The 27,565-nt window shown below is 39.3% G+C and overlaps 1 protein-coding gene and 1 pseudogene across 1 annotated transcript in view; both read left to right on the top strand.

Moving 5' to 3' along the window:
- The window catches only part of MYO3A (myosin IIIA), a 214,428-nt gene that overhangs the window by 178,304 nt on the left and 8,559 nt on the right, over window positions 1-27,565 (top strand). Inside the window, exon 30 of the mRNA XM_029955278.1 lies at window positions 19,135-19,241. Coding sequence (XP_029811138.1) covers window positions 19,135-19,241 — 107 coding nt within the window. The remainder of the gene's footprint in view (window positions 1-19,134; window positions 19,242-27,565) is intronic.
- On the top strand, window positions 22,496-23,357 carry LOC115303952 (annotated as a pseudogene).

Genomic DNA, 27,565 nt, shown 5'->3' on the forward strand with positions numbered 1-27,565 from the left:
TGAGCACTGGGTGTTGTATGTAAGTGATGAATCACAGGAATCTACTCCTGAAGCCAAGACTATGCAATATACACTATATGTCAGCTAATGTGATAATAAATTACCAAAAAAAAAAAAAAAAAAAAAAAAAGACGACTCTCTGGCCCTTTCTACCACCACTGCTCTCAGGCCCTGGCCCAGAACCTCTTGATGTTAAGAAGCAGCCTTACAAGCCAGAGGCCAGATGCCCATCAGTTTGACGGCCCCCTGTGACCCAGGCCCAAATGGCCTGCTGACGGTTGGAAGCCGAGGGGAAAGGTAGGGACTTCAGCTCCCCTCTTGGTTATGTGCCACAGCCCTGGTGAGTGTGGGGCGGTGAGGTACTGGTGGTGCAGGAAAGCCAGGGGAACCTGAGTAAGCAGCTCAGCCCTGTCCTTAAAGGGAATAGAGGGGTGGGGGAAGGGAAGCAGTTTCCTATGGAGGTGTGTGTGTGTGTGTGTGTGTGTGTGTGTGTGTGTGCGCGCGCGCCATCTTTATTCATCTGTTGATGGACACTTAGGTTGTTTTCATATCGGCAATGCTGTGGTGAACATGGGAACACAGATACCTGTTTGAGGTACTGATTTCACTTTTTTTGGATGTGTATCCAAAGTAGGATTGCTGGATCATATGGTAGTTCAATTTTTTTTTTCTGAGGAACCTCCATATTGTTTTCCATAGTCACTGTACCAATTTACATTCTCACCAATAATGTACAAGGGTTCTCTGTCTCCACATTCTAGCCACATTTGTCTCTCTTGCCTTTTTGATAATATTCATCCTAACATGTTGAAGTGATATCTCATTGTGATTTTGATTTGCATTTTCTGGATGATTAGTGATATCAAACACCTTTTCATATACAATATGTCTTCTTTGGGGAAGTGTCACTTCAGGTCATTTGCCAGTTTTTAAATTGGGGTGACTTGGTGTTTTGCTTGAGCTGTGTGAGGTCCCTACATAATTGTGGATATTAACTCTTTATCTGATATATGGTTTGCAAATGCTTTTTCCTATTCTATATGTTGTCTTTTTATTTTGTTAATGGTTTCCTTTGCTGTAGTGAAGCGTTTTTGCTATACTTTCCTGTGCCTTTGTTATCATGTCCAAAAAACTATTGCCAAAGCCAATGTCAAAGAGTTTTCCCCTATGTTATATTCTAGGGTTTTTATGGTCTCAGATTTTATGCTTTAATCCATTTTGGGCTGAATCTTTGTATGATGCAAGATGAGTCTGATTTCATTTTTTTTTTTTTGTACATGCTTATCCAGCTTTCTCAGCACTATTTGCTGAAGAGATTGTCCTTGCCCCTTGGTATATTCTGGCTGCCCATGTTGAAACATGTCTGTGTTGGGTTCATTTCTGGTTTCTCTATTCTGTTCCATTGGTCTAGTGCCTGTTTTTATGCCAACATACTCTTTTGGTTACTATAACTTTATAATACAGCTTGAGATCAGGAAGTATGATGCTTCCAATTCTATTTTTCTTTCCCAAAATTGCTTTGTCAGGGACTTTGAAGAGACCTAAAGCAACAGAATATGATTAGAAAGTCAAATTAGTTCACTGTATTCTTCAATCTGACATTTTTTAATGGACCTAAGAAAACACCAGAAATAAATTTGTAGCTTCTATGGGAAGGACTGTAATTCAGTGACATTTCTTTAACCCCAGGTTTAGAAGGAGAGCTTTTTGTTCTGAACACACCTAGAGAGGTTACATGATACTATACTGTATTAAGGCTAACTTGGCAAGCATCTGAGTTGTCCTATGTCCCTTAGAGTAGCAGAGGAGGAGCCTGAAAGAGAGCATGAAGTAACCTGAGAACACAGAGGATCTAGGTGGACTGGACACCCCAGAACCAAAGAGAAAGAAAGGACATTGGCAGAAGTGGTAGGTGCCAGTGACCAGAGACTGGATAGCAGTTACTCTCCATAGATGCTGATGAAAATCTAAGAATAGCTACAGAGCAGATGGACTGTCTTCACTGATGCCATGAAGCTGCAAAAGTCCCCCACCCCCAACTTAAACATGACCTGGGGAGAAAAGAGAAGGTACAGAAACCTAAAATGACTAAGTTTACTCATAAGACATTATGAAAATTGAAAGAGACTGAGTTTAACTAGGATTCATTAAAAATAATGTTAACGGGGGCGCCTGGGTTGCTCAGTCGGATAAGCGTCCAATTTCAGCTCAGGTCATGACCTCACATTTCGTGGGTTTGAGCCCCACATCGTGCTCTGTGCTGACAGCTAGCTCAGAGCCTGGAGCCTGCTTCAGATTCTGTCTATCTTTCTCTCTGACCCTCCCCTGCTCGTGTTGTCTCTCTCTCTGTCTCTCAAAAATAAATAAAAACATTTGTAAAAAATTTTTAATAATGTTAACAGTAGAAGGGTGCCTGGGCCACTCAGTCAGTCAAGCATCCAATACTTGGCTTCAGCTCAGGTCATGATCTCACCATTCGTGGGATCAAGCCCCATATCAGGTTTCATGCTAACAGCTTGAGATTCTCTCTCTCCCTCTTTCTATGCTCCTACCCCGCTTGCACATTTGCACACTCTTTCTCAAAATAAGTAAATAAACATAAAAAGAATAATGTAACAGTAGAAAATGAAAATAAACACCAAGAGATAAAAATTAAGTCTGGTTTTAGGAAAATCAGGTTACGTTTTTGTACATCCGGACTGTTGTACAGTGAAAAGTCGACCCTGATATAGGTAACTGCATTTTTTAAAGATCTTTCGGATTGCCTCGTGGGGATAGAATTTGATGGCACAAAGGATAAATGTGGGGGACCAGCAAGAGCTGATGGTGGTCTGGATGCAGTGAGGCTGAGGAGGTAAACAGAAGCAGGGGTTAGTCAGCAGACAGGTGGGTCAGTGCATGGCCCCTGAAGCCACGAGATCATTCAGGAAGCCCACCGATCACAAGAGAAGAGAGTCTAGAGCAAGAATTCAGACACATACAGATCAGGGAGAGAGGAACCAGCAAAGAGGAGCAACCAGAAAGCTGGGAAGAACACCACAGAGCCTAGCACCTTAGAAGCCCCAGGAAGAACGTTTTTGGGGTATTGTGGAGACTGATAGAACAAGAAGAGAATTATAAAGTCTCCACTGAATTTCCTATGCATTAGCAGTTACTTACTAAACTCCCCAGGGTTTTTTTTTTTAATATTAGAGTAGATACAAATGCAAACGGGAAAGGGGGTGCAAATGTTCATTGTGCTGTCTTTTGGGAGATTACACTCACATCTCCTAGGCTTTACCATTGGGTGTAGTCTATGTTCATATAGTTTAGTGATCTCTGCAAGTTTAAAAAATTTCTTGAATAGTCTATGAAAGTTTCTGGTATATATAGTTTAAAGAATTACAGCTGAGGTCACAAATTGAGCCAGATATTGCTTGGTCAATATTTAATCCCGGCAGTGGTTCTAGATCCATTTTATTGTATGTTTGGCTGGGCTTGTCTTACCTCAGGATAGGCAAACTCCAATCTAAGGTTTAGACTCTCATATTCGCAACAAACCAACCCAAGTTTGCCAATCTCCTAACCAGAAAATTTATTTTTAATGTTTATTTATTTTTGAGAGAGAAGGAGACAGAGCACAAGCAGGAGGAGGTGCAGAGAGAGAGAGAGAGGGAGACACGGAATCCAAAGCAGGCTCCAGGCTGTGAGCTGTCAGCACAGAGCCCAACGTGGGGCTTGAACCCATAGGCCACAAGATCATAACCGACCTGAAGTTGGATGCTTAACCAACTGATCCACCCAGACGTCCCACTCCTAACCACACTTAAACCAAGAATTCCTACCACCCATTCCCTTTTCCTCCAGTTCTAGTGATTTTCCCAGTTGTCTTCATACACCTGTAGGCATCACAAACTTCACACAGGTAGGCAGGTACATACTTGTTTGAGGAAGTAGATTATCAGTACCATAAATAAGTCAGCATGTTCTTATTTAACCTCAGAGTTATTTCTTATAGATAGTTTTTTTCTCCTCAAATAGATTTTCAACCTTATGTAAGCAGAGCCATGTCATATACTAGTATACACTCATTTTTCTGTTGCCCTAGCACACATTCATCACACAGTAGACATTCAGTACCTGCTGATTAATTAGCCAGAAAGCTGTTTAATTTTCTCCAAGAATTACAGTGGAACAAAATATAATGACCAGTAGAGTGAAAAATGTGAGTACAGTTTTTATAAAAACAAAAAAATGTAACATTACATTCTTTTTTTTTTAAAGTTTATTTATTTTGACAGAGAGAGCACAAGGTGGGGAGGAATGGAAAAAGAGAGGGAGAGAGAACGAATCCCAAGCAGGCTCCACACTGTCAGTGCAGAGCCCAACATGGGGCTTGAACTCATGAGCCATGAGATCATGACCTGAGCCCAAATCAAGAGTCGACAGCCATCCAGGCACCCCACATTACATTCTTTAATGTTCGCTGACTTATGTGTATTATCTGATTTTAAATTCCAGTCAGAGGGGAAAAGGGTTCTTATAATATACCAAAATCCTGTCTCCTTAGACCATCAGAATAACTAACCACCAGATTTGGCACCTCACAGTACAAGCATCTGCCCTAACCTATAGAGGCAATTTAGCTGATGCTCTATTAGCTCAGGTCCAACAGGCCTCCCCTGCAGTATTTACCTTCACGACAGCTCTGCACCCCGCCATGAAAGATTTCACTTGGAAAAACAAAATCAAGCTCATATACAAATAAGTCCATCGTTAAAATAAGCCCAAGAGTCACCTGAAATTTTAATTCTCTCATGATTCTCAAAAATCCATAGGCACCTTCAACTATTTGCTACACTGAACTCTTGTAAGGACTCAGTAAGCCTTAGCTGGATTATATAAAGCAGCTGGAAAAATTTCTTACCTATTCTAAAGAAGGCCCTAAAAAACATGGATAGTCCATGAAGATAATTAAGTGTTTCAAATTAATTCTAACAAGTTTTAACTTATTCTGCAAGGTTTCTCTTTCTGGGAGACATTTTTTTAATGTGCATAAGTGTCAAGGTAAAATAATGTCCAAATGAAAACTGAGCAGCTCGTTATGAAGTTTAGAAATAAAATAAGGTAGGTACATGAATTGCTTATTTTACATCTTTGTTTTGATAAGAGTTGTAATACATTGAAACCAATATGAGCCTACTGCACCTGCATTTTTGTTGAGAGAAACATAGTATAGGATATGTAAAACAAGAGTAGGGCATGGCCCTTGGATCATAGATCCTAATAAATGCTGTTGTATTCGTAAGTATACAATGACATTGCATTATCTCTCCCTGAATGGTGTTGGGTGGAGGGGGGAATGTTTTTCTTCTTAATTATGGTACACCTGGCGATTTGTTTTGACCACTGTGAAGAGAAGAAAAAAGATTAATTGTAGGACAAAAAAAAAATCTGGTAACACAAAAGCATATTCTCTTTCTTTCCTTTTACAAAGAAGCTATGACTATCCAACAGGCTGTAATTTTTTAATGGGTTGCAAGGTTAACAAATAAGAATGCTATTGTAATTTCCATGATTCATCTACATAATATCAACAGAAATTTCAACACTAGATCAAAGCTTTCCCTTACCATGCACACATACAGTGGATAAAAAACAAATGTTTTTATGTTGCTTTCAGAGTAAATGTCAGGGGGAAAAAAATCACAATTTTCCATTTATTTCTAAATTTTTATGGCATTTAGATTCATGCAATAATGCTTTATATTTCTAATTATTATGATGCAGATTAGATCTGCTTTATTTTTTAGGAATGCCTATCATCTTGCCATTTAATGCTGGTACCTAAAAATGCATTTTGCAAACTATCCAAGATTAGATGTCCACCTGCATATTATAACATGCTTGCGTTTATGTGAAAGCTGGATAGCTCAAGTAATGTTGAGTTATGTATTTTATAGAATTATTTTTTGTTAAGAGTAGAAAGTAAAGAGATTTCAGAAGTTGTATTGCTTCCTACCTAATGCTTATCTTCCTGAATTTATTTGCTATTCCTCTTTCTTCATAAGAAGTAATACTGACTCTCCAGTCTTGTAGGAAAAACTCAGTATACGAAATTACATGATTTTATTTACAATCTTATTCAGCGAGAATCATTTATTTTTAATATTTAACTACATATTAAATGCTAATCACATAAAACAGTTTATCTTACATAAGTTTATGCTCTGAAGTGTGGATTTTTGATGAGTTAACTGAATTAGTTCAAACAAAACGCTTGACCTAGAGCCCTTCAGTGGAAACAACTACACTTTCTGCACTCAAATTATTTCTCCTCATTCCATTCTTTGTACTTACTCTAAACTAGGAAGGACATGGAGCTAAAATGGAAGCAGGAGAGTAATAAACAATGTACTCCCCACCCCAACTTTCCATTAAAGTTTTGATTAAAATGCACACAAAAAGACCAATAACAGCAGCACTGGGAAACTATTTTGACACCATATTGTTTAGCTACGTGAGATCAATTCAAAGAGAAATTATATACCATAGTTAATATAATATTATAATTAGCAAGGTAAATTCATGTATGATATATTTATAATCTCATATTTTATAGAGAAAATACCTTTTTTTCAAATATCTAGCATATTTTTAATTTTTTTTCTTATAACTAGACATACTAGGCCAGTCCACAAAGTCCCCCAAATCATAATTGAACCAGATTATACTTTCTGACCATAATGCAATTGAGATAGAATTAAAAACCACAGATCAGCAAATTAAAACTCAATAAGATAATTTGAAGTAAAGATTATAATTAGAGCTATAAATTATTTTTGAATTATTAAAAATGATAATAGTCACATATAGAAACTATGAGTGGTAGACACCCAGGTCTATATTGATAGGAAAATTCAAATCATTACATGTTTCCAATATTAATTGAGAGAAAATAATGAAAAAATGTAAATTGAGAGATTTTCAAGGAAAAGTAAATATTATTCACCACCAGGAAAAAAAAAAAACAGAAAAAAAATTACAATAAGACAAAATACACCAAATATCTAAATGAAGCTAGGATAATGTTTTTTGAAAATAAAACAACCCAATAAATTCCTAATTAATTATTTTTTAAAAAACTTAGAAATAAGAGATGATAACAAATAACAAAGAGATGTGTTATAACAAAGAGATTTGTTAAAATAAGAGCTTATAACAAACAAAAATCTTATACTCATTGCAATCAATTTCACAAACACAATCTGGAGCTGAAATATAAATTTCCAAAACGAAGTTAGTCAATATGATGACATGTCTGTATGGAAAAGTTGAGAAGAACTCAGTATTTTAGGCAATTGCATTTAAATTTCTTGGGACAGATAATTTCCATGATATGCAATCTGTTTTGAGAAACAAAGAATAATATAGAAGGGTACCTATTTTATGAAGGTCATGTACCCTGAAACCCAAAGCCTGACAAATAACATTCTAGAAAGGAAGAGAGGGAGGGAGGCAGGCAGGGAAGGGAGAAAGGAAGAGGATAGGAGGAAAGTTATGGGTCAATCTCAGAGATTAGAGGTAACACTCTTAAGCACAGGACTAACAGAGTGCAATGTTACATTAAAAGATGCTCCAAACAGCACATATCAATGTAACACAGTATCAAAAGGTCAAAAGAAAAAAGTCATCTTGATAAATGCTGAAACAGTTTTCAATAAAATAACACCTGGTCCTGATGAAAAGCAAAGCTCTTACTAAAATAAAAATAGAAGGAGAGTCTTTAACAATATGAAGAATATATTTCTTAAGCCAATTGTCAACATCATTATTAACTAAAACACTGGAAGCAGTTCCATTAGAAAGTGAGGTTAAGAGAAGTATACCAGTGACAACACTGCTCTACATTATTTGGGAACTTCTACCTGGTGCAACAAGACACCAAACAGAAATTTCTACAAAAGCATAGCTATTGGAAACGAGAAGATAAGGTGTAAGGGCATTAGTAGGTAACAGGAATTTTGATCTTAAAAATGCAAAGAATGAACCGAAATGACTGGTACTAACAAATATGTGGACATTCTTTCCTATAAAAGTGTATAATGGAAAAAAGGCTCACTGGAAATCATGTAAAAATGACTTCTAAAGTTAATTTCAAGGTTTAAAAAGAAAACCTCATGCAGTCTGTATGAGATTTTCTTTAGAATTTAAGAAAATGTCCCTAAAGATCATTTGTAAATATCACAAAAAAGAATAATTAGAAATGAGGACTCTCTTTATTAGATAGAAAAATGGATAATATAAAGCTAAAATAATTAAAATCATATGCTTCTGTTATAAAAATCAACTACATATTAATAAGATAGTCAATTGACCTAGTACCTATAAAAACCTGCCACAAAAATCAAAGCAATTAAAAATAGATGACTAATGCTTACATTTTTTCTAATTTGGAGAGAAGAAATAAGATAATCTTACATTAAACTAGACACGCCAATACTTCCCACATATATTAATGATTTCCTTGTAAGAAGTAAACCAAAAGCAACCAGATGACATGAACTGAGTTTTCACAATCTCTGCTTAGGAAAGGATAAAATGTAATTACAAAGAAAAGGTGTGATAGCTTTGGACTGCATAAACATTTAGACCTTCCAGAGATTAGAAAGCATCGTTAGAAGTTAAAAAACTAAATACAAACTGGATAAAAACCTTAGAACAAATGGGAAAGGGTTAGTATGTGTAATGCACAAAGGGCTCTTACAAATAATTAGGATAAACATTAATACCCCCATGGAAAAGTGGGCACAAGACATTGATTTATTTATAGAAGGACAAATACAAGTGCCAACTAAGCCTATAGATGATTGCCTTAGAAATAAAAATACAAATTAAAACAAATTACTATTTTTTACTCCTCAACATGTCAAGGATAAAGAAACATTTAATAATGATGAGAATCTGCTAATTTAATTATTCTCAAACACTAATGGCAAGATGGTAGAGTTAATGTTTCTTGAAAAGTGATTTGTCAACATAAAAAAAAGTAAATAGTTTGTATTATTGACCCAGTAAACCCACTTGTTAGGACTTACAGCCTAAGGAAATAATCCAAACCAAAAAAGAAAAACTTATGTACATGGTAAAAAATAAAATGAGACCATAAGAAAATGAGAAATAAGTAGTGACACATTCATAGATGAAATATTAACAGCCCCCAAAATTCATTTTTCAAAGAAAAACCTTGGAAAACTGCTAGCTAATCTAACTACAGGATAAAATAGTACAGAACTGGAATTTGAACACTGTAAATAATCAGCTTAATCTTCCACCATGTGAGGTCGTTCATTAACAAGAGCACCTATGTGAAAAGCTCTAGAAAAGTTGCGTGGACTGGTTGAGTGAGCAGCCACCGGTAGAGTGGGCCCTCTCCATCCTTCAAGGACTTGGGCCTACAGAGCCACTTCTGTATAAAATTAGGGATCTGAATAATGTGGCCACAGCCTGGTACAGAGTTTCCACAGCCATGTGGCCTAAGACAAGAGCGTCATCTCCAGATACATCAAATTTGTTGCTAGGCTGTCTTGAGTTACTGAAAGCTTGCTTGACATTTCCTCCATCTATGCTCCTTGCTTCCTTGACCTGCTCCAGTAAGGAATAAAGACTTATTAAAAATCGTGTACTTCACCTTCACCTTCACAGGAAACACCTAATCTGTGTGTTATAGAGTAGGAGCAGAGGGCAAGAAAAACCTGAAGTTACCTGTTTAAAATCAGATAATGTCCTTGTATTCTGTTTCCAAAAGGCCAATATGAGAAAATGACTCTGAACAATGAATAAATAATTTTCTAAAAATGTGGCTCTTTGGGGGAAAATTAACATAGGTTTCATCTCAGGCTATATACTCAAATATTTTTCAGATGGATTAAGATCAATATGATCTTGAAAAATAACCAAGATGTCATTAGGGGGCCTTCAATGCCCTTCTCCAGGCAAGGAAGTGTATATTTTGTTGTCTGGCCGTATCTGTGGTCCTGTGGCCAAACACAGGACATGTGCTGCCAGTTCAGCACGACAGTTCACCGTCCCTAACAAAGAAGCATCCGTCAGCATCACCACGTTTACTCTCATTTGCCTCTCCTAGGGCACCCTGCTTTGATGACTGTGCATGAGTGTGCAGGATGGCTGGGAGTAAGAACATAACCAACCCCATATCTAGAACAAAAATGGCTTTGAGGACTAGTCCAAGACCTCAGCCCAATTGACACGCCAGAAATAGACAGCAGATAGGTAGTGATTGTGTCCAAGAAACAAATGATAATCTAGAGGGCATGTCCCTTGGTCCACCTACAGACAGAGCTGCTTTACTCTCCTCTGTTTCTCCTGTGACATAACTAGAAGAGACATGAAGGACAGGCTGGGGGCAGCACTTTACCTAAACCTAGGAGAACAACTTAAAAACCAAAGGCTCAGTTTTCAAGGTTCTGGATATTAGTGCAATGTGCCCAAATCAGAGAGTGGCAAAAAGCTTAAAAGCCCATAACCTACAGAACAAGTACAGGTGTAAGGTGCCTCTAGGGCATCAGTGTTTGGTTGGTAGAGAAGAAGGAACCCAAGGAATGTCTTGAGCAGTCCCAGATGGGGACAGGGGCCCAAAGCTGCCTATCAAGGTCAGAAGAAGTCTGTTGAGTCTGATCCTGTGAATGGTAAGGCATCCCCAAAGTGTTAAGGACAACTCAGAGTAGGAGAAGCACCTATCTTACAACCCTTCACCTCAAGAAGACTCCAGAGAACACAGACCATACAGTAAAGCAAGTGACCAAATCAAGGGTACCCTTGAGGCATGAAAGTGACTCCAGGAGCTCAGAGCATGTGCAGGGCATGCGGAGAGGAGCCGTGTGGAACTGAACTGCACACAGGTTCAGAACCTGTATCCAGGCTCCTCCAGACTAGCTAGACTGGCTGAAGGGCAGATGAGAGGAAAGGCAGAAACAGAAGCCTCTGGAAGGTAAGTTGCAACCCTGACTGTGTGAATCCTGCCTTTGACATGCAGCAATGAATTTTCTTCCCTTCTAAGATTTCTTGTAGGTCAAATATAAATAAATAAATATATATATATGTATACACACACACACACACACACACACACACACACACACACACACATATATATAAATTGATTCCTTAAAGAAGAAATAACAATACCATACCATATAAGGGCATATCTGTTCTGCTAATATCTGATTTAGACGTGATACTTATGCAAATTATACTCTGAATGCATACTTAAGTAAAATAGTTAATTCATATTAAAATAAGAATAATACCAAGATACAATTTTCTAAAGCGAATATTACCAATGAGTTTTGTGCTTTCTTCCAAATGAAAAATGTTGAGTTGTTTGTCCTTTCAATATTCAAAGAAATGTGCATTTCCATGAACCAAAACACCTAAATTATTACCAGAACTACAATAGAAATAAATACTTTACCTTCTGGCTATTTAATATGGCAATAACCTTTACAAGCCAATATTTATCATGCACCTCACACAAAAGAGTCACAAACCTAATTTTGCTACTGCCAACATCGATATGCTGCTGCTAATTTGGGATTACAAATGTTTATGTCACTTTTGTAATTAGGGGGTTAGAATGATGTTAGCAGACAGTGTTTGTACTCCCCCCAAAAAAACAAAAACTTAGCAAAATCAGCTTGCCTTTCTGGAATATTTGTATGCTGATAAACTCATGGGAAGTTTGCTCTTCAAAAATACAAAATAGTCTGAGGAAATTTAATTTGAATTCAATCAGACCCTGTTGAACACACTCATCAATAATTCTCACTTACTGGCTGCCCACTTTGCATGGCAATATCTTAAGTGAGACACCTTTTTAAGAACATTCAGCCCTCTCCTTCAGATTATCTTGGTGAAGGAAAAAAAGTAAAAAAAAGTTTAATTTGTATACCTTGCATACAAATTAAACAGAAATTCTGAAAATTCAACTCATTTTGACATTTTTTATCTCCATAATATACACACACCCACATGGATATTTATAATTTTACATAAATGAAGTATTTTTAATTTTTTTTCCTGTTTTGTTCCCCCTATTGTCTCTCCCCAGCCCATATTACTTCCCCCTCAAGGGAACCCTTATTATAAAGCATGTATGATTCTTTCATAGCTTTTGCAGATCTGCCTACACGTATTTATACCCTCATACACATGCATTGTTTTTAAATAAATAGGATCATAATGGAAATACATCTTGCTGTTCTCCAGTTCCTTAGCAGGAATCCTCTACCTCAGCCAGGAGAGCTATAATTCATTCTGTTTACTGGCAATATAATATTTTGTGCATGGATCACATGATTTTGATAATCTTTGCTCTGCTGTTAGATATTCACTTTGTTTCACTTTTTCCACTGTGAGAAATGTTACAGTAAATCTCTAAAAATGTCCTTGTATGCCAGGATTTTAGTTCTGTGGGTAAGTTCCTGGGTAGGGTTCTTAAGTTGAAAGGTATGTTTGGTTCTGATAAACTGCTTTTCCAAAAGGCCCTGATAATTGACATTTCCTCCAACATCTTGTGAGAACATACATTTTCTGACATCCGGCTCAGTACTGTTATCATTCTTTTTGATCTTTGCTAATGTACCTGAAGTGAAATGATATGTTGTCATTATTTTAATTTCTATTTCCTTGTCTACTAGCAAGTCTTCCTGTACTTATTGGCATTTTGGATTTGCCCATCTTGTATTTCCTGCTTAAAATCTTTTGCCCTTTTTTCTGTTGGTCTGTATTTTCATAGTCATTTTCTAGCACTTTCATGTATTAGAAATACCATCCCTTGATTTCTCATCCGTGTTGTAAATATAGTTTCCTAAATCTATCATGTGTCTTCTGACTTTGTTGCCATATTAAGGCTTTTATGTAGTTTTCATAGCCAAATATGTCTACTTTTTAATGACTTCTGAATTTTAGTTAAGACATTTATACCCCTGGGTTGTTCCTGAAGCCCTCTGGATTCTCTTTCCAGAGTTTTCTTGGTTCCTCTATTTACACTTATCTTTAAAGCATCAGGAATTTATTTTTCTATGAACAGAGACAATGGTGATCCAGTTAACAAAATTCAATCACCACTGTGTCTGGTGGTGGAATCCATCTAACCTCTTAACATCTCCAAACGCCCGCCGCATGCAGAACAACCATGAAAGGCAGGAGGACATCAAAACCTAAGTCATGATCTCCACCACCCAAAAACCTATGGCCCCACTATTAAAAAAATCACAGGTAAAAATTAGTGATATTGTATATGTTTTGCTAGGACTACATAACAACGTTCTACAGACTGGATTGCTTAAACAACAGGAATTTATTTCCTCGTAGTTTGGGAGACAAGAAATCCAAAATCAAGGTGTTGGCAAGGTTCGTTTCTTCTGAGGCCACTTTCACTGGTTTGTGGATGGCTGTCTTCTCTGTATCTTACATGGCCTTCCTTCTGTGTAGTCTGTGTCCTAACCTCCTCTTACAAGGACACCACTCCTGTTGGATTAGGGCCCACCCTCGTCACATCACTTCAAAGACCTTTTCTCTAAATTCAGTCATATTCTGAAGTACTAGGGCTTACATCTTCAACATATGAATTTTGAGGGGACATTTCAGCCTGTAAGTACTGTTGGTGTCCCCTGAGTGGGGGGAATCGCTGGACAGTCAGCGAAAGCTGCTTGGAAGAGCTGGCACTGGAGAAAGGCTCTGAAAACATGCTTGAGATTTCAGTGAGGCTGTGAAAAGCTTTTCTATGAGAAGATGAAAATAAGCAGAGTTATAGCTACAAACACAGTGTGTCAGGATTCCAGGGAGGTAAATAGACTGGCCAGAGAAGATAGTTCATCCTGGGGGCACATGGGTGATAAAATTGGAACTGCTGAGATTGTAAGTAATCTGGATTTAGGAGAAGTTTAGCCTTAATCAAAGAAGCAAAAAAAAAAAAAAAACCATCATAAATTTCTGGAAAATGAAACTTCATAATTAGCGTGATATTTAAGGAAGAAAAATCTGGTTTTCATTTGTGAGATGAAGCACGGAGAACAGATTAAGACTCTGCCACAATTATTAAATGAGACGTTTAGCCCGGAGTGGTAGCAATGGTAGACAAGAAGAAATTGTGGGTGAATATTAGACACATCAAAAACCGTTACCAAAATTTGACAGAAGTTGATGATGGTCTGTTTATAGGAAAGAAACAAGAAGGATAAGGCAACGGTGACATCAGTATTGGGGGGTGGGAGGCAGGGCTGCAGGAATAATGGTGCCGCGCTGTGAAGCTTGTGGTATACAGAATCCTAGATGGTGGGAGAAAAGTGACTACTGGTTCAATTGAGCCTGAGAGTTTGAGATGGAAGTCCTGAATAGGTGATGAGAAATGGCGGCAGGAGCTCTGACAGCGTGAGAACATCCAAGGTGAGCTGTGCAAAAACGTCATCAGTACTGAGTACACTGTGGAAAATTCAAGGAACAAAGAGGGGAGTGATTCAGTCCAGGAGGCAAAGGGATTATTTACTCATCCAGCAAAATATTATTAAACACTATCTGTCGAGCATTTCCTCAAGTGTCAGGAATACAATGATAAATAAGACAAGGAGTCTTCCCTTCAGAAATCTCATCCTGAGTCTTGAAGGCCAGGGGTAGTCAATAATATTAAATGATGAAGAAGTCAGCCATGGAAGGAGAGACAAAGGGCCTTTGTATTTGTCAATAACGTGGTCACCCTTGACTTTCTAGAAGGCAGTTTCAATGATTTTGGTAATAGACATCAGATTGAATGGGGAACATTTGGTAAGACAACGGATACAAGAGCAAGACTCTCTTTATTCCAGAATCTGTTTTGTTTTCCAGTGTCCTGGCATTTATTCAGACTCTTTGCCACCTTTACTTTAATTAATTTCTGTTACAATAGTAATCCTCATATTTCAATTGGGACTTAAATAACATTAAAGTCAGGTTAAAATTTAGTCACAGATCGGTTTCATGTTTCTACAAACATAATAACTTCATACTATATTTTTATGTTTCTTGCTGTTCAGATTCAAATAAGTAATATAAGTGGATATCACCAATGCATTTTAAAATTGTAAGACTTTGCAAGAGCCATAGAAGCTTTTTAATAATCAGCACTGAGAGAGATTATTAGCAAAGATAAAGAAAAAATAAAAAACCATTTTGAAATGGTGGCAAGAACCCAGCTTTTACTGTCTTTTCATTATGTCTGTGACAACCTAGGCCAGGAGCAGACAGGGCTCAGATATAGGGATTCCCCCCACCTCCTCTGTATATCCTGTGAAGAATAAGGAAAAAAGAGAACAGAAGATGATGTGTTATGCCCAGATCACAATATCGTCCCCAAAAACCAGAGACCGCCAGGGAGACCAAGCCACACTTGCAAAAGCAGAGGGCTTTTTATTATGGCTTAAGATCGTCGGGCTTAAGCTCGGGCTCACAGACTTCACCAGTGCAGTGGATCCGTGCTGAGAGCCCTGAACAAGGGCTGAGCAAGGTTTTTTATGGGGTTTGGGGAGGGGGAGTTACAGGAAATTGAGACACAGGTACAGCGATCCAATCATTATTGCATAACATCATTGGCAGCAACTTTAACCATACACATTGTTCAGAGCATTGGTTACTTTTGGCGGGACCCAATCACAACATTTAGAGTATTAACCAATTACAGAGTGGACCCAGGACCCCCACGTAGGGTGTAACTAGCCTTAAGCAATAAGTGGTTATCTATAGCTTCTATCTCTAAGCCTGCCCTTAGGAATGTTAAGCATTTTAGCTGGCCGCTTCTGATTGGGTGTTACTAGGGTAGTCCCTGGTTGAGCAATCTGTGCCCTTTTATTGTCTAATGATTCTGAGAAACCGACACTTAGGCCTCCAAGGTCAGAGGGGAAACTTGAAGCCTGTCATGGAGTCAGTTTGGTTCAGACCTGTGTCCTTTCAGATGCAGAAATAATGGTGCCAAGTTTGGTTGGAAAAATGGTTTCATTCTTCCTGTTCATTACTAATCTCTATTAACGTGGTCTCATTAACAAAGATTTCATGTTCCTTTGTCTTACTTGAAAAAGAACAGGAATGTCTGAGTGTCGTATGTAACATTTAAGGTTTCTCTGATCAGCATTGCTCCATGCATTACACCTCCCTAAATTCCTCACAGCTAGCTGAACTATCTCTGTCATCCAGCAATTTCCCATAGATTTTGAAATAAATGAGCTAGATGACGTGAGACTATGAATGCCATTGTAATAAGTCAGTTAACCTAGTGCATTGGGCATGAGACTAGAAAGTTAGACATCTATGAGTCTCTGTCCTGCTCGAAACTGATTTGCACTACCAGCCATGGTTGTTAACACATAGTAAGTATAAATATCTACTGATTTTATTCTCTTTGACTTGATTTGGTTAGGATGGTTTGGAGAAATTCATTTTCTCTGTGTTTCTACATCTAGATTAGGAATCATTCTTGCCTCTTTTTATAGGAAAGAAAGATTTATAACTGCCTTTAAGTCAGCTAAGAAATGTATGCTCAGGTAGATGTTGAATGTAAGTCATTCTCTAATAAGCACCCATCCTCACTCCCACCCTGATTCTGATATATCCATTGAACAGACATTTCTGCACAAATGTAATCAGAGGATGCAGTGGTCAAAACAGAAATACTTCATGAGAGGCCCCATGAACTCTATAAATGTAAAGCCAAGTATAGTAACAACCGAGTATGCAGATCATCAAAAGCTCTGGTGCTGTTGCTACAGCTTTGAGAACTCGACTCTACTGACAGAGCAGGAAAAGATGGCAAGCATTATTGTTTCTTGGTGAAGGTGTTTAAAGTTAGGTCTGAAGATTCGAATAGTTTGAGGTTCTACATTTACAAGGGAGTCAAGCCTAAAAATGAGCAGGGTTCTTGTTTGGGCTTAACATAGGGGATGGTCCTTGAAGTGGAGATTGTGCAGCGCTTAGAGGGATGGGTCACCATGCATGTAAGGCTGGTGTTTGGGGGAAATCACAGCAAGATCCTATCAGCATAATGACCTTTTTAAAAAATTTTATTTAAATTCTCATTAGTTTAAGAGTTAGTGTACTGTTAATTTCAGGTGTACAATACAGTGATTCAACACTCCCGGACAGCACTTGCTGCTCATCACAAGTGCACTCCTTACTCCTCATCACCTATTTCAACCACCCACCCTCCCCTCTGGTAACCATCAGTTTGTTCTGTATAGTTAGGAACCCATTGCTTGGTTTGCCTCTCTCTCTTTCTCTTTTTTCCCCCCTTTGCTCATTTGTTTTGTTTCTTAAATTCCAAATGTAAGTGAAATAAATATGGTATTTGTCTTTCTCTGAATGACTTATTTTGCTTAGCATAATACTGTCTAGCTCCATCCATATTACAGCAAATGGCAAGATTTCATTCCTTTTTATGGCTGAGTAGTAGTCAATTATATCTATATGTATAGATAGATAGATAGATAGATAGATAGATAGATAGATAGATAGATAGATATCTTTGTCCATTTGTCTATCAATGTACACTTGGTTGTTTCCATAATTTGGCTATTGTAAATAATGCTGCTATAAGCATCAGGGGGTGCATGTGTCCCTTTGAATTAGTATTTTTGTATTCTTTCATTGGATACCCAATAGTGCAATTGCTGGATGGTAGGGTGGTTCTATTTTTAACTTTTTGAGGGAACGCTATACTGTTTTCCAGAGTAGCTGCACCAGTTTGCATTCTCACCAACAGTGCAAGAAAGTTCTTTCTCTTTTCTCCACATCCTCATTAACACCTGTTGTTTCTTGTGTTGTTGATTTTAGCCATTATGATAGGTGTGAGGTGATATCTCATTGTAGTTTTGATTTGCATTTCCCTGATGATAAGTGATGTTTAGCCTCTTTCCATGTGTCACTTGGCCATCTGTATGTCTTCTTGGGGAAAGTATCTATTCATGTCTTCTGCCTATTTATAATTGGATTATTCATCTGTCAGGAGTTGAGTTTTATAAGTTCTTTATATGTTTTGGATACTAACTCTTTATCAGATATGTCATTTTCTAATATATTTCCTCATCTTTTTCCCATTGAATATTCTTTCCTGCCTTGTCAAAGATTAATTGACCATATATGGGTTCCATTGATCTATGTGTCTGTTTTTGTGCCAGTACCATACTGTTTTAATTACTACCGCTTTGTAATATAACTTGAAGTCTATAATTGCAATGCATCTGACTTTGCTTTTCTTTTTTAAGGTTGCTTTGGCTATTCAGAGTCTTTTGTGTTTCTATACAAGTTTTAGGATTATTTGTTCTAGGTCTGTGAAAAATGCTATTGGTAGTTTGATAGAGATTGAATTAAATCTGTAGATTGCTTTCAATAGTAGATCTTTTAATCATATTTGATCTTCCAATCCATGAGCATGGAATGCCTTTCCATTTCTCTGTGTCCTCTTCAATTTCTTTCACCAGTGTTCTATAATTTTCAGAGTAAAGTTTTTTTACCTTTTTGTTTAAGTTTATCCCTAGGTATTTAATTTTGGTGCAATGGTAAATGGGATTGATTTCTATTAATTTCTTTTTCTGCTGCTTCATTATTGATGTATAGAAATGCAACAGATTTCTGTACATTGACTTTTGTATCCTGAAACTTTACTGATTTTGCTTATCAGTTCTAGCATTTTTTGGTGAGTCTTTTCAAGGAGCAAAGAGGGGAGTGATTCAGTCCAGGAGGCAAAGGGATTACTTACTCATCCAGCAAAATTTTATTAAACACTATCTGTTGAGCATTTCCTCAAGTGCCAGGAATACAATGATATTCTGAACTGTGTGATACACTATTCCATATTACCAAACCATACATTTCTTTTCTTCCCCTTCTTTCCTTTCCCTTATACCTCAAAGCCCCACACCACCATACAATCAGAAAGAACACCAGGTGAGGAATATGATAAGTGCTGGTTGGGGGAACAAAAGTATTTCCTCTTTCTCCCAGCTTGAGCCCCAGTTGTGTGTATGTAATTTCTTATTTACCCCAAAAGGAAAATTTGCTTGATAATAGTCTTTGTAATTGAATGCTTCTTTATGATCACCTTTCTTGTAGGTATCTCTAAAGAAGAAGAGCCAAAAATATTGAGGCCCCCAAGACGGCCCCGGAAACCCAAAACATTAAATAACCCTGAGGACTCCACATACTATTATCTACTGCATGTAAGTGGCTCACTCTTACTATCAGATGGGAGCCATTGCAACCACTAAAGCCCCTCTTCCACATGGTCCGAGCCCCTCCTACAGTCCTGTAAACCCCCTTTCCTCTAGCAGTCTTCTCTGCTGGCCCATTAATTGAGCTGAGTCGCAAATACCAACCCAGAAAGAGAAGTGCATCAGAACAGGAGCTCTGCAGAGAGGGACCTTGAATCAAAGAGCAAGTTTGAGGGAACGGAGAATAGGAAAGAGGAAGAAGGAGACATTTACTTGAGCACCTTTTAAATTCTAGGCCTGGAGAGAGGGGTGTTCACAAACACTGACATCTAATCCTCTGAATAGCCCTTAAGGTGGTGTCCCCATCTCACGGGTCAGGACTCAGACCCGGGTAGGCACTCCCTAGCTGATGGGATCCTTAGGTACGCTGAGGTCTTCTGACTGCACAGCTCCTGCTCACTCGCTGTGTGTAATGTGAGGCCTCACTGGTGGTACCGCACCCCTGCCAGCCTGTCCTTCCTCTCCTGTTCCTGCTCTCTGCAAATGCCACCATCATCCACTGGTGACCTAGACCAGGAACCTGGGAGTCATCCTGGATCTTGCCCTCTCTCTCATTCCTGACATCCAATCTGTTGCTCTAAAGCATGGCTTCTACCAGCCAAGGTTCACTACTCTGATTCATGCCCTGCCTCTCCCCTCACAGGCAGCACTCTGCTTCGGACCATCATTATTCCCCACCTAGAATATTTCAGACTTCCAATCTCAGCTTCTCCAGCCACATCAGAATGCTTCTCTAGACCATCTTGTGATTGTGCTCCTCCCTTGATGTTCCTCTAACAGCTCTGGAGTTCCATCAGCATAAAGTCCGGATGCTGCAGAAGCCCTCCTCCTTGGACTGGGACTACTCTTCAGCCCCCTCTCCAGGCCCCCAGGGCCACTGGCCACAGTTAACCGCTAAAACCCTGCCAGCAAGTGCCTTTCTCTCACGCTTCTCAGTCCTCTGCACCTACTGGTCTGTCCTTCTGTAATCTTTGTTCACTCTTCCATTCCACTGCCACAGGGAGAGAGCACTGATTCTCCGTGCCCCCACTGCACCCAGAGAATGCTTCCCATCAATTGGAATTAAGTTTCCCAGCTCCTGGGCAGAAAATGGAGCTCCCTCTTGCCTTCTAAGTCAAATGGTCTACTCCTCCCTTCTCTCTGGTGGTTTCTCCCCAGTGTCTTTGGAAAGCTCCTCTCCACCTTGGTGTTGCCTAGTGTTCAATCTTAGGCTCTCTTCCCCTCTCATTACCTTTGGACAGTCTTATGACCTCAGTTACTACTGATTTCTGAGATTTATCTCTGGCTAAATCTCTCTCTAGCTCCACACTCAAATGTCAAACTGGCCAATGTTTGTTTTACACACTCTACATAGAGGCACTTAGGCATCTATCCATCTGCACATGCATACATGTGCACACATACAGGCACACACATACACTCACACACACACACACACACACACACACACACAGCTTTATTGAGATATGTCACATGCCATACAATTCACTCATCTAAAATAGACAATTAAATGGTTGTCATTATATTCAGAGTTGTACAACCATCACCACAATCAATTTTAGAACATCATGATCACCCCAAAAAGAAACTTCATGCCCCTTAGCAGCCATTCCCCACCCACACCCTCCAGCCCTAGGCAACTGCAAATCCACCTTCTTTCTCTATTAGATTTGCCTATTCTGAACATTGCATATAAGTAAAAATGTGCCATACATGGTATCTGTGAATGAATGACTTTTTATAAACTAGTAATCAGAGTATTGTCCTGACTTCTCCCTTTTCTCAACTACCATATCCAAAAATCTACTCTTAAATATCTTTTGAATGTCTGTTTCTCTCCACACCCCCTGTGCACAGCTTCCTTAGGCCAGCATTTCTAGTTGATATTTCTGTATCCCTCCTTTTACTGTTCTCTTGTTTTGCTCCCCTTCTCATTAACGCATCTTTCACACTGTAGCTAGAATTGTGTTTTTGAAATTAACATCTGATCATGCCACCCCCATGATGGAAAGCCTTGTAATCACTTCCTAGTGTCCTGTGATAGAGGGGCTGGTCAATATCAGGGCTTGGCTTACCTTTTCCTTTACCCCCCACTACTCATTCATCCCTTCTTCCTCTCCACTACAGCCATTCCCTCTCGTTAGCCTGTACCTGTTCTTCACCTTGTTCATAGGCATTTGTCCCTGGACATGCTCTATCATCAGCCTAGAACCCACTTCTTTTTCTCTTCTCACCTTGTAGGGACAAAACATCCCCAGCCTACATGTCTTTTTCTTCAGGAAGCCCTCCCGATGCTCCCAAACCCCTGTGCCCTCCCTGAGCAGCCCTTGCTTCGCCCCACCATGCTGTATCCCACCAAAGAGTGACCGATGTGGTTTCCATAACATCAAGGAGTTTGCCTGTTGCATTTAGCCTGCCACATAGTAGGCATGCAACAAATATTTATGCTACAAGTGAATGCAATGAAATTTGAGTGAAATACAATTAGAAGTAAATTGAGGAGGAAATGAAAATTCCAGATGGCTGCATTGGACTGTTATTTTATAAAAAATCTTGATTACAGATTTTTTTTCTACACTGCCCTCCCCCAGAAGGAAGCAGATAGCCTCACATTTGTTTATGTAGTTAAATAGGAACAAGAGCAGAGAACAAGATTAGAAATTACTAGACATTCCCTATTAGCCCTGAATATAAGCCATAAATGGCACTCAGTGACCTTTATTAACTACATCTCAAATGATAATGAACCATGAGGGCTTCAACAACAGATGCCATTCTCAATATGAGAATTTATAAGAGTCTGAGATAAGGTGAAATGTCTATTACTGACAACCACCCTTTCAGTGAGAATCATGCAACAGATTCTGAGCCTCACAAATGAGTCTCTGCCCTCAAGAAGTTTACTTCGCCTTTCTACTATTCATTTTTAAATGAATATAAAGGATTTAATAGATCTCAAATATCTAGTGACTGGAATTCTTTTTATACCCATGAGTCTTGAAATCTGTAGCCTCAGTGAAAAATAAAACACAGAAAACCAGGAGATTAGTATAAATGACAGCACACCATGTGTTCATCTTTACCTGGCTCTTCTCCAAATTTGGGTCGTTACAACATAGTGGAATCTGTAGCTGTGGTAGGGCCACGCCTTTTAACCATCAAAACACTGTCTGTAATTTTAGCTTAGCTGCAATTGCCCGGAGATGGGCAGCAGTGGGCAGAGTAAGCCGGGGCCAGGCAAGAACACAGAGGGGTGGCAGCAGGCAAGGGGAACACAGATGGGGTGGCGCCTACTCCTACCAGTACAAGAGCCCTGAATGCAACAAAGGGGCCAAAGAGTTGTTCGGAGACCATAACCACAGAGTGCTGAAGACAGCCATCTGCAAATCCTGCCGGACACCTCGACACAAATAGATCGAGTATGATCTTGTTATCATCTTGATTAATGCCATCTATGCAAGGTCCAGGCCTACAGACGTATCCTTTCCAGGACTGAAATAAATGCGCCTGGAAAACTCTGCATATTTTGTTTGCTTTGTGAGGCGTACCTGAAGCTGTGGTAGCAGCTTCAAGATTCAAACCAGAACAGTAATCCTGACGACTTCATCGGACGTACCACGGAACGGGATTTCCATAGAACGTTTGCAATCGTTTCTCTAAAACGAACTGCCTTTTTTAATGGACTTTTTTACTTTCCTGTGGGTACAGTGACTGACCGATGACAGTGAAAAGACAAGCAAACCCAACCTCGTTTTCATGCTGCTGCTGAAAGCATGATTGTTATCTAGCAATGGAAAACACTTGCTGATTCCAGTCATCATCTGGGAACATGACTACACACTCCTGTGCCTCACACTCATTAAAATATTTGTCCTTATATTAAATTTTCAGGCAATTAGACTGACCCTGAATATCAACTGAAAGCTCCCCTTGGCCATCCTGAGTGGCTTACTGGTAGAAAGCACCATGGATGTAGGAAGTAACTGTGCCATCTCTAAATCTCCAGACTTGCTGAAGACTTACAGTCTTTGTTATCTGTCACATGACCAGCTGCATCCAAAATAGAGGAGACCTAAAATCCAAACCAGGCTCCTCATTTCTGTTGAGCAAAATGAAGCAAATATTTGGATACACTTCTGAAAAAGAAAGCAATGGTTATGGCTTTGGAAACCCCCAGAACTACCACACCTCACCCCCCTGCCCTCCGTAAGAAACAACAAAACCACATACAGATACACACAGACACAGGAAATGTTGCTGTAGCGAATGAGGTACACAACAGGTGAAGATTTATCCTTTATAGACAAGTTCAGGTAAGCAAAGGAGGAACATGAATTCATAACTCACACATGATAAAAGATCTATTTTCAGGGGAAAAAACTTTCTGTAATTCCAAATGGCATTCATGAAATTCTTTCTAAAATTATTTCTATTGTAGAAATCTGAAATTGAGAAACAGAAATAAATTTCTGTTATATTGCACATTTTAAACCTTTCCTTGATGACCCAAAGGCCAATGTACTGAGCAAAAACTTTTGGATTTATTTAGATTTATGAGGTAGGACCCCATCTCTCTGCTCGCCTGGCCCTGCTTCATTTTCTCCAGAGTGTTTATAAATATATGTCTACTCTCCTCCAGTCTGACTGTCCCCTCTAGCCTATGGGCTGTGTGGAGACAGGGACCCCACTGTCCCTGCCTCTTTGCTGAACAGCTCATGGCTGTAGTACAGTACTCCTGGGCCGCGGAGCCCTGGGGGTGATGTCCCCGCACCCCTCCCAACACACACACGCACACACACACGCACACGCACGCACAGCTGTGCTCCTAGCTGCTTTACCTCTTCCTGGAGCTCTTGTTTCTCCTTGGAGGTCACTTCTACTATGGCCATTCTGCCTTAAAGCAACACCAGCAATCTTCTACGGCTTGATGCTGTTCATCTCTTACATCTAGGAAATGTCGCTATTCGCATGTCCAAAATCAGGGGCCCGGGCTCAGCACACTCGCCCTGTTGTTCTGCGGGCAGGGCGGGGCCTGCCCAGCGCAGAGCTGCGAAGCGATCAAAAATGGTGACTCAGGGCCAACAGTTCCCGCACGTAATGATTGAGTAAACACGGCCCCATCTAAGGTCCTTTTTATTTTTTATTTATTTTATTCTTTTCTCCAGGACCTTTCCTACACTAATAGGTAGGTAGTAGGAGTAGGTAATTGGGTCCTTCCAGTGTGGGTGTTTTTCCTTCTATGTTTTGGCTACCTTCTTCATCCTCGTGAGTCCCCCTAAGTAAATAAAGTGTTAGGGTATTTCCAAAAGAAACGGAAGATTATATCCACCAGAATGTAGCCGATATGAATTTTATTTTTTCTTCCTAATTTTTTTAATGTTTATTTATTTATTTTTGAGAGAGAGAAAGACAGTGTGAGCAGGGGAAGGTCAGAGAGAGAGGGAGACACAGAATCTGAAGCAGGTTCCAGGCTCTGAGCTAGCTGTCAGCACAGAGCCTGACGCGGGGCTCGAACCCACGAACCTCAAAATCATGACCTGAGCAAAAGCCGGACACTCAACTGACTGAGCCACCCAGGTGCCCCTATTTTTTCATTTTCTTTAAGTCTAAGCTAGTTAATATATAGTGTAATAATAATTTCAGGAGTAGAATTCAGTAATTATCACTTGCACACAACACCCAGTGCTCATCCCAACAAATGCCCTCCTTAATGCCCATCACCCATTTAGCCCAGCCCCCACCTACCTCCCCTCCACCAACTCTCAGTTTGTTCTCTGTATTTAAGAGTCTCTTATGGTTTGCTTCCTTCTCCCTTTTTATCTTATTTTCCTTCATTTCCCCTATGTTCATCTATTTTATTTCTCAAATTCCACATATGAGTGAAATCATATGATATTTATTTCTCTCTGACTGACTTATTTTGCTTAGCAGAATACACTCTAATGCCATCCATGTTGCAAATGACAAGATTTAATTCTTTTTGATCACCGGCTAGTATACGGATATGAATTTTAAAGTTCTATCATAAGTGTGTTTCTTTGCATTGGGTGGGGAGAGGGGCTGTCATGTCTTCCAAAGTCCTCGGTCTTCCAAAGTCCTCCTCAAGAATACCCTCCCCAGAATACCTCCTTGTACCATCTTTATCTCCTTCTCTCTATCTTTTCTTTAGTTCTTTAAGAAACTGCCAGAGGATATTTACTTCTTTATTTTCACTTCAAATTTCAAGTTAGTGACTTATAATTTCAAAACTACAATTGAGGGGCTCCTGGGTGGTTCAGTTGTTAAGCGTCTGACTCTTGGTTTCAGCTCAGGTCATGAACTCATGGTTTCATGGGCTCGAGCCCTACATTGAGCTCTTCACTGACCGTATGGAGCCTGCTCGGGATTCTCTCACTCTCACTCTCTCTCTGCTCCTCTCCTGTTCACACTGCCTGTCTCTCTCAACATAAATAAATAAAAATAAGTTTTAAGGGGCTCCTGGATGGCTCAGTCTGTGAAGCATCGACTTAGGCTAAGGTCACCATCTCATGGGTTTGTGAGTTTGAGTCCCATGTCAGGCTCCCTGTTGTCAGCACAGAACCTACTTTGGATTCTCTGTCCTCCTCTCTCTCTGTCCCTCCCCGCATGTGCACGTGCTCTCTCGCTCTCTCTCTCTCTCTCAAAAATAAAGCGGGATGCCTGGGTGACTCGGTTGAGCATCCGACTTCGGCTCAGGTCTGATCTCACGTTTGTGGGTTCAGGCCCCCATCAGGCTCTGTGCTGACAGCTAGCTCAGAGCCTGGAGCCTGCTTCCGGTTCTGTGTCTCCTTCTCTCTCTGCCCCTCCCCCTCTCATGCTCTGTCTCTCTCTCTCTCTCTCTCTCTCTGTATCAAAAATAAATAAAACATTAAAAAATTTTAATAAATAAAAAAATAAGTTTTAAAAAACTAAAATTGAAAACATTGCCTTAGCAATAAATGCCACTAATATAAAGTCCCAGCTGATAACATTACTATGAAATCTTCTCCCTTAAGAGTGCAGTTTCATGCTTCCCTTTTGGCCCCAGCTGCCAGGATGCTAACACAAATGTAAGGCTCCCTCCTAACACTCTTTTGACCTCTTTGTTCCTTATTTACAACTTCTACTTTATCACCTTGGTTGTATAATTGCTTCCATTATACCCCACCTTGAACAATTTGGGGGAAAAACATATTAACGAATTATATTTCATTGGAATATTCTAGCACAGGCAAGAGTGAAATAAAGCAGAAGCCTGGACTGTATTTCCTCTTCTAAGAATTCCTGTAACTGAGAACCAAAATATATACACCACCTCCCAGAGGGAAACGCTGATCCAGAATAAAAAATGGTCCTCACCGCTTGAGAATTCAAGGGCAGAACATTATTTGATTCACGGAGGTATAAAGAGGACCTCTGTCACTCAACATAGTGCCATCATTTAAGCGTAACTTTGGATTATAGAAAATTGTTACTGAGAACATGAGACATTTTTTTTTTCAGATAACAGATCAAGGAGGAAGGACCTCTGTCATATTAAAACAACAAGAACCACAACAAATACAACCTGGGTTCCAGGGATGATTGGTTAGACTGCTAGAGGCCATTGTACCTATGGTAGTAATATAATTATTTGTATGCACCTCCTAGCCCAAGGCATTGGATCAGGAATATAATAAGAAATGGGAAGTAGAACAGGAATGTCATTGGCGGCCTGCCCCATAACACGGTTCCTTCCTGAATGGTCCACTCCCAGACTTGATGCATTTAAGCATTCCTTCTATGTCATCCATGCTCTAAAGTGCCAACCAATAAGAATAGATGAAACATGAACTGTTTGATTTATCCAACATTTCAGTGTATTGCAAATGCTAAATCATGAGAAAAAATGAGCATGCCTAAAAAATACTGGGGAAAACCCTCAATATTTACAAACGATTAGCAGCCACCATCTTTAGTATCTTGCACTTGATGGCTCCAGCCAACTTGGTATCTGCATTAGGGGTTCCACAGTTACAGTATCTTCAGCTTGTTTGAGGTGAGCATCCTGTTTCTTCTCTCAGCCCAAAAGACGTACATCCTTTTGCAGCCTGTAAATGGGTGAGCTCAAATATCTTGAGGCGGCAGACAGTGAAACACATTTCTAATGTTATAATACAAAAGATGATATCACTTTGTATGTAAAGTACCATTTTGTTAGTGTTCAGATTGAAGTATTGATTAAAAGGTATCTAATTAAATCTGGACTTCCATATTCTCATTAGTGCCTCGATACA

Source organism: Suricata suricatta, chromosome 10 (assembly GCF_006229205.1).
Source record: "Suricata suricatta isolate VVHF042 chromosome 10, meerkat_22Aug2017_6uvM2_HiC, whole genome shotgun sequence".
Classification (NCBI taxonomy): Eukaryota; Metazoa; Chordata; class Mammalia; order Carnivora; family Herpestidae; genus Suricata; species Suricata suricatta.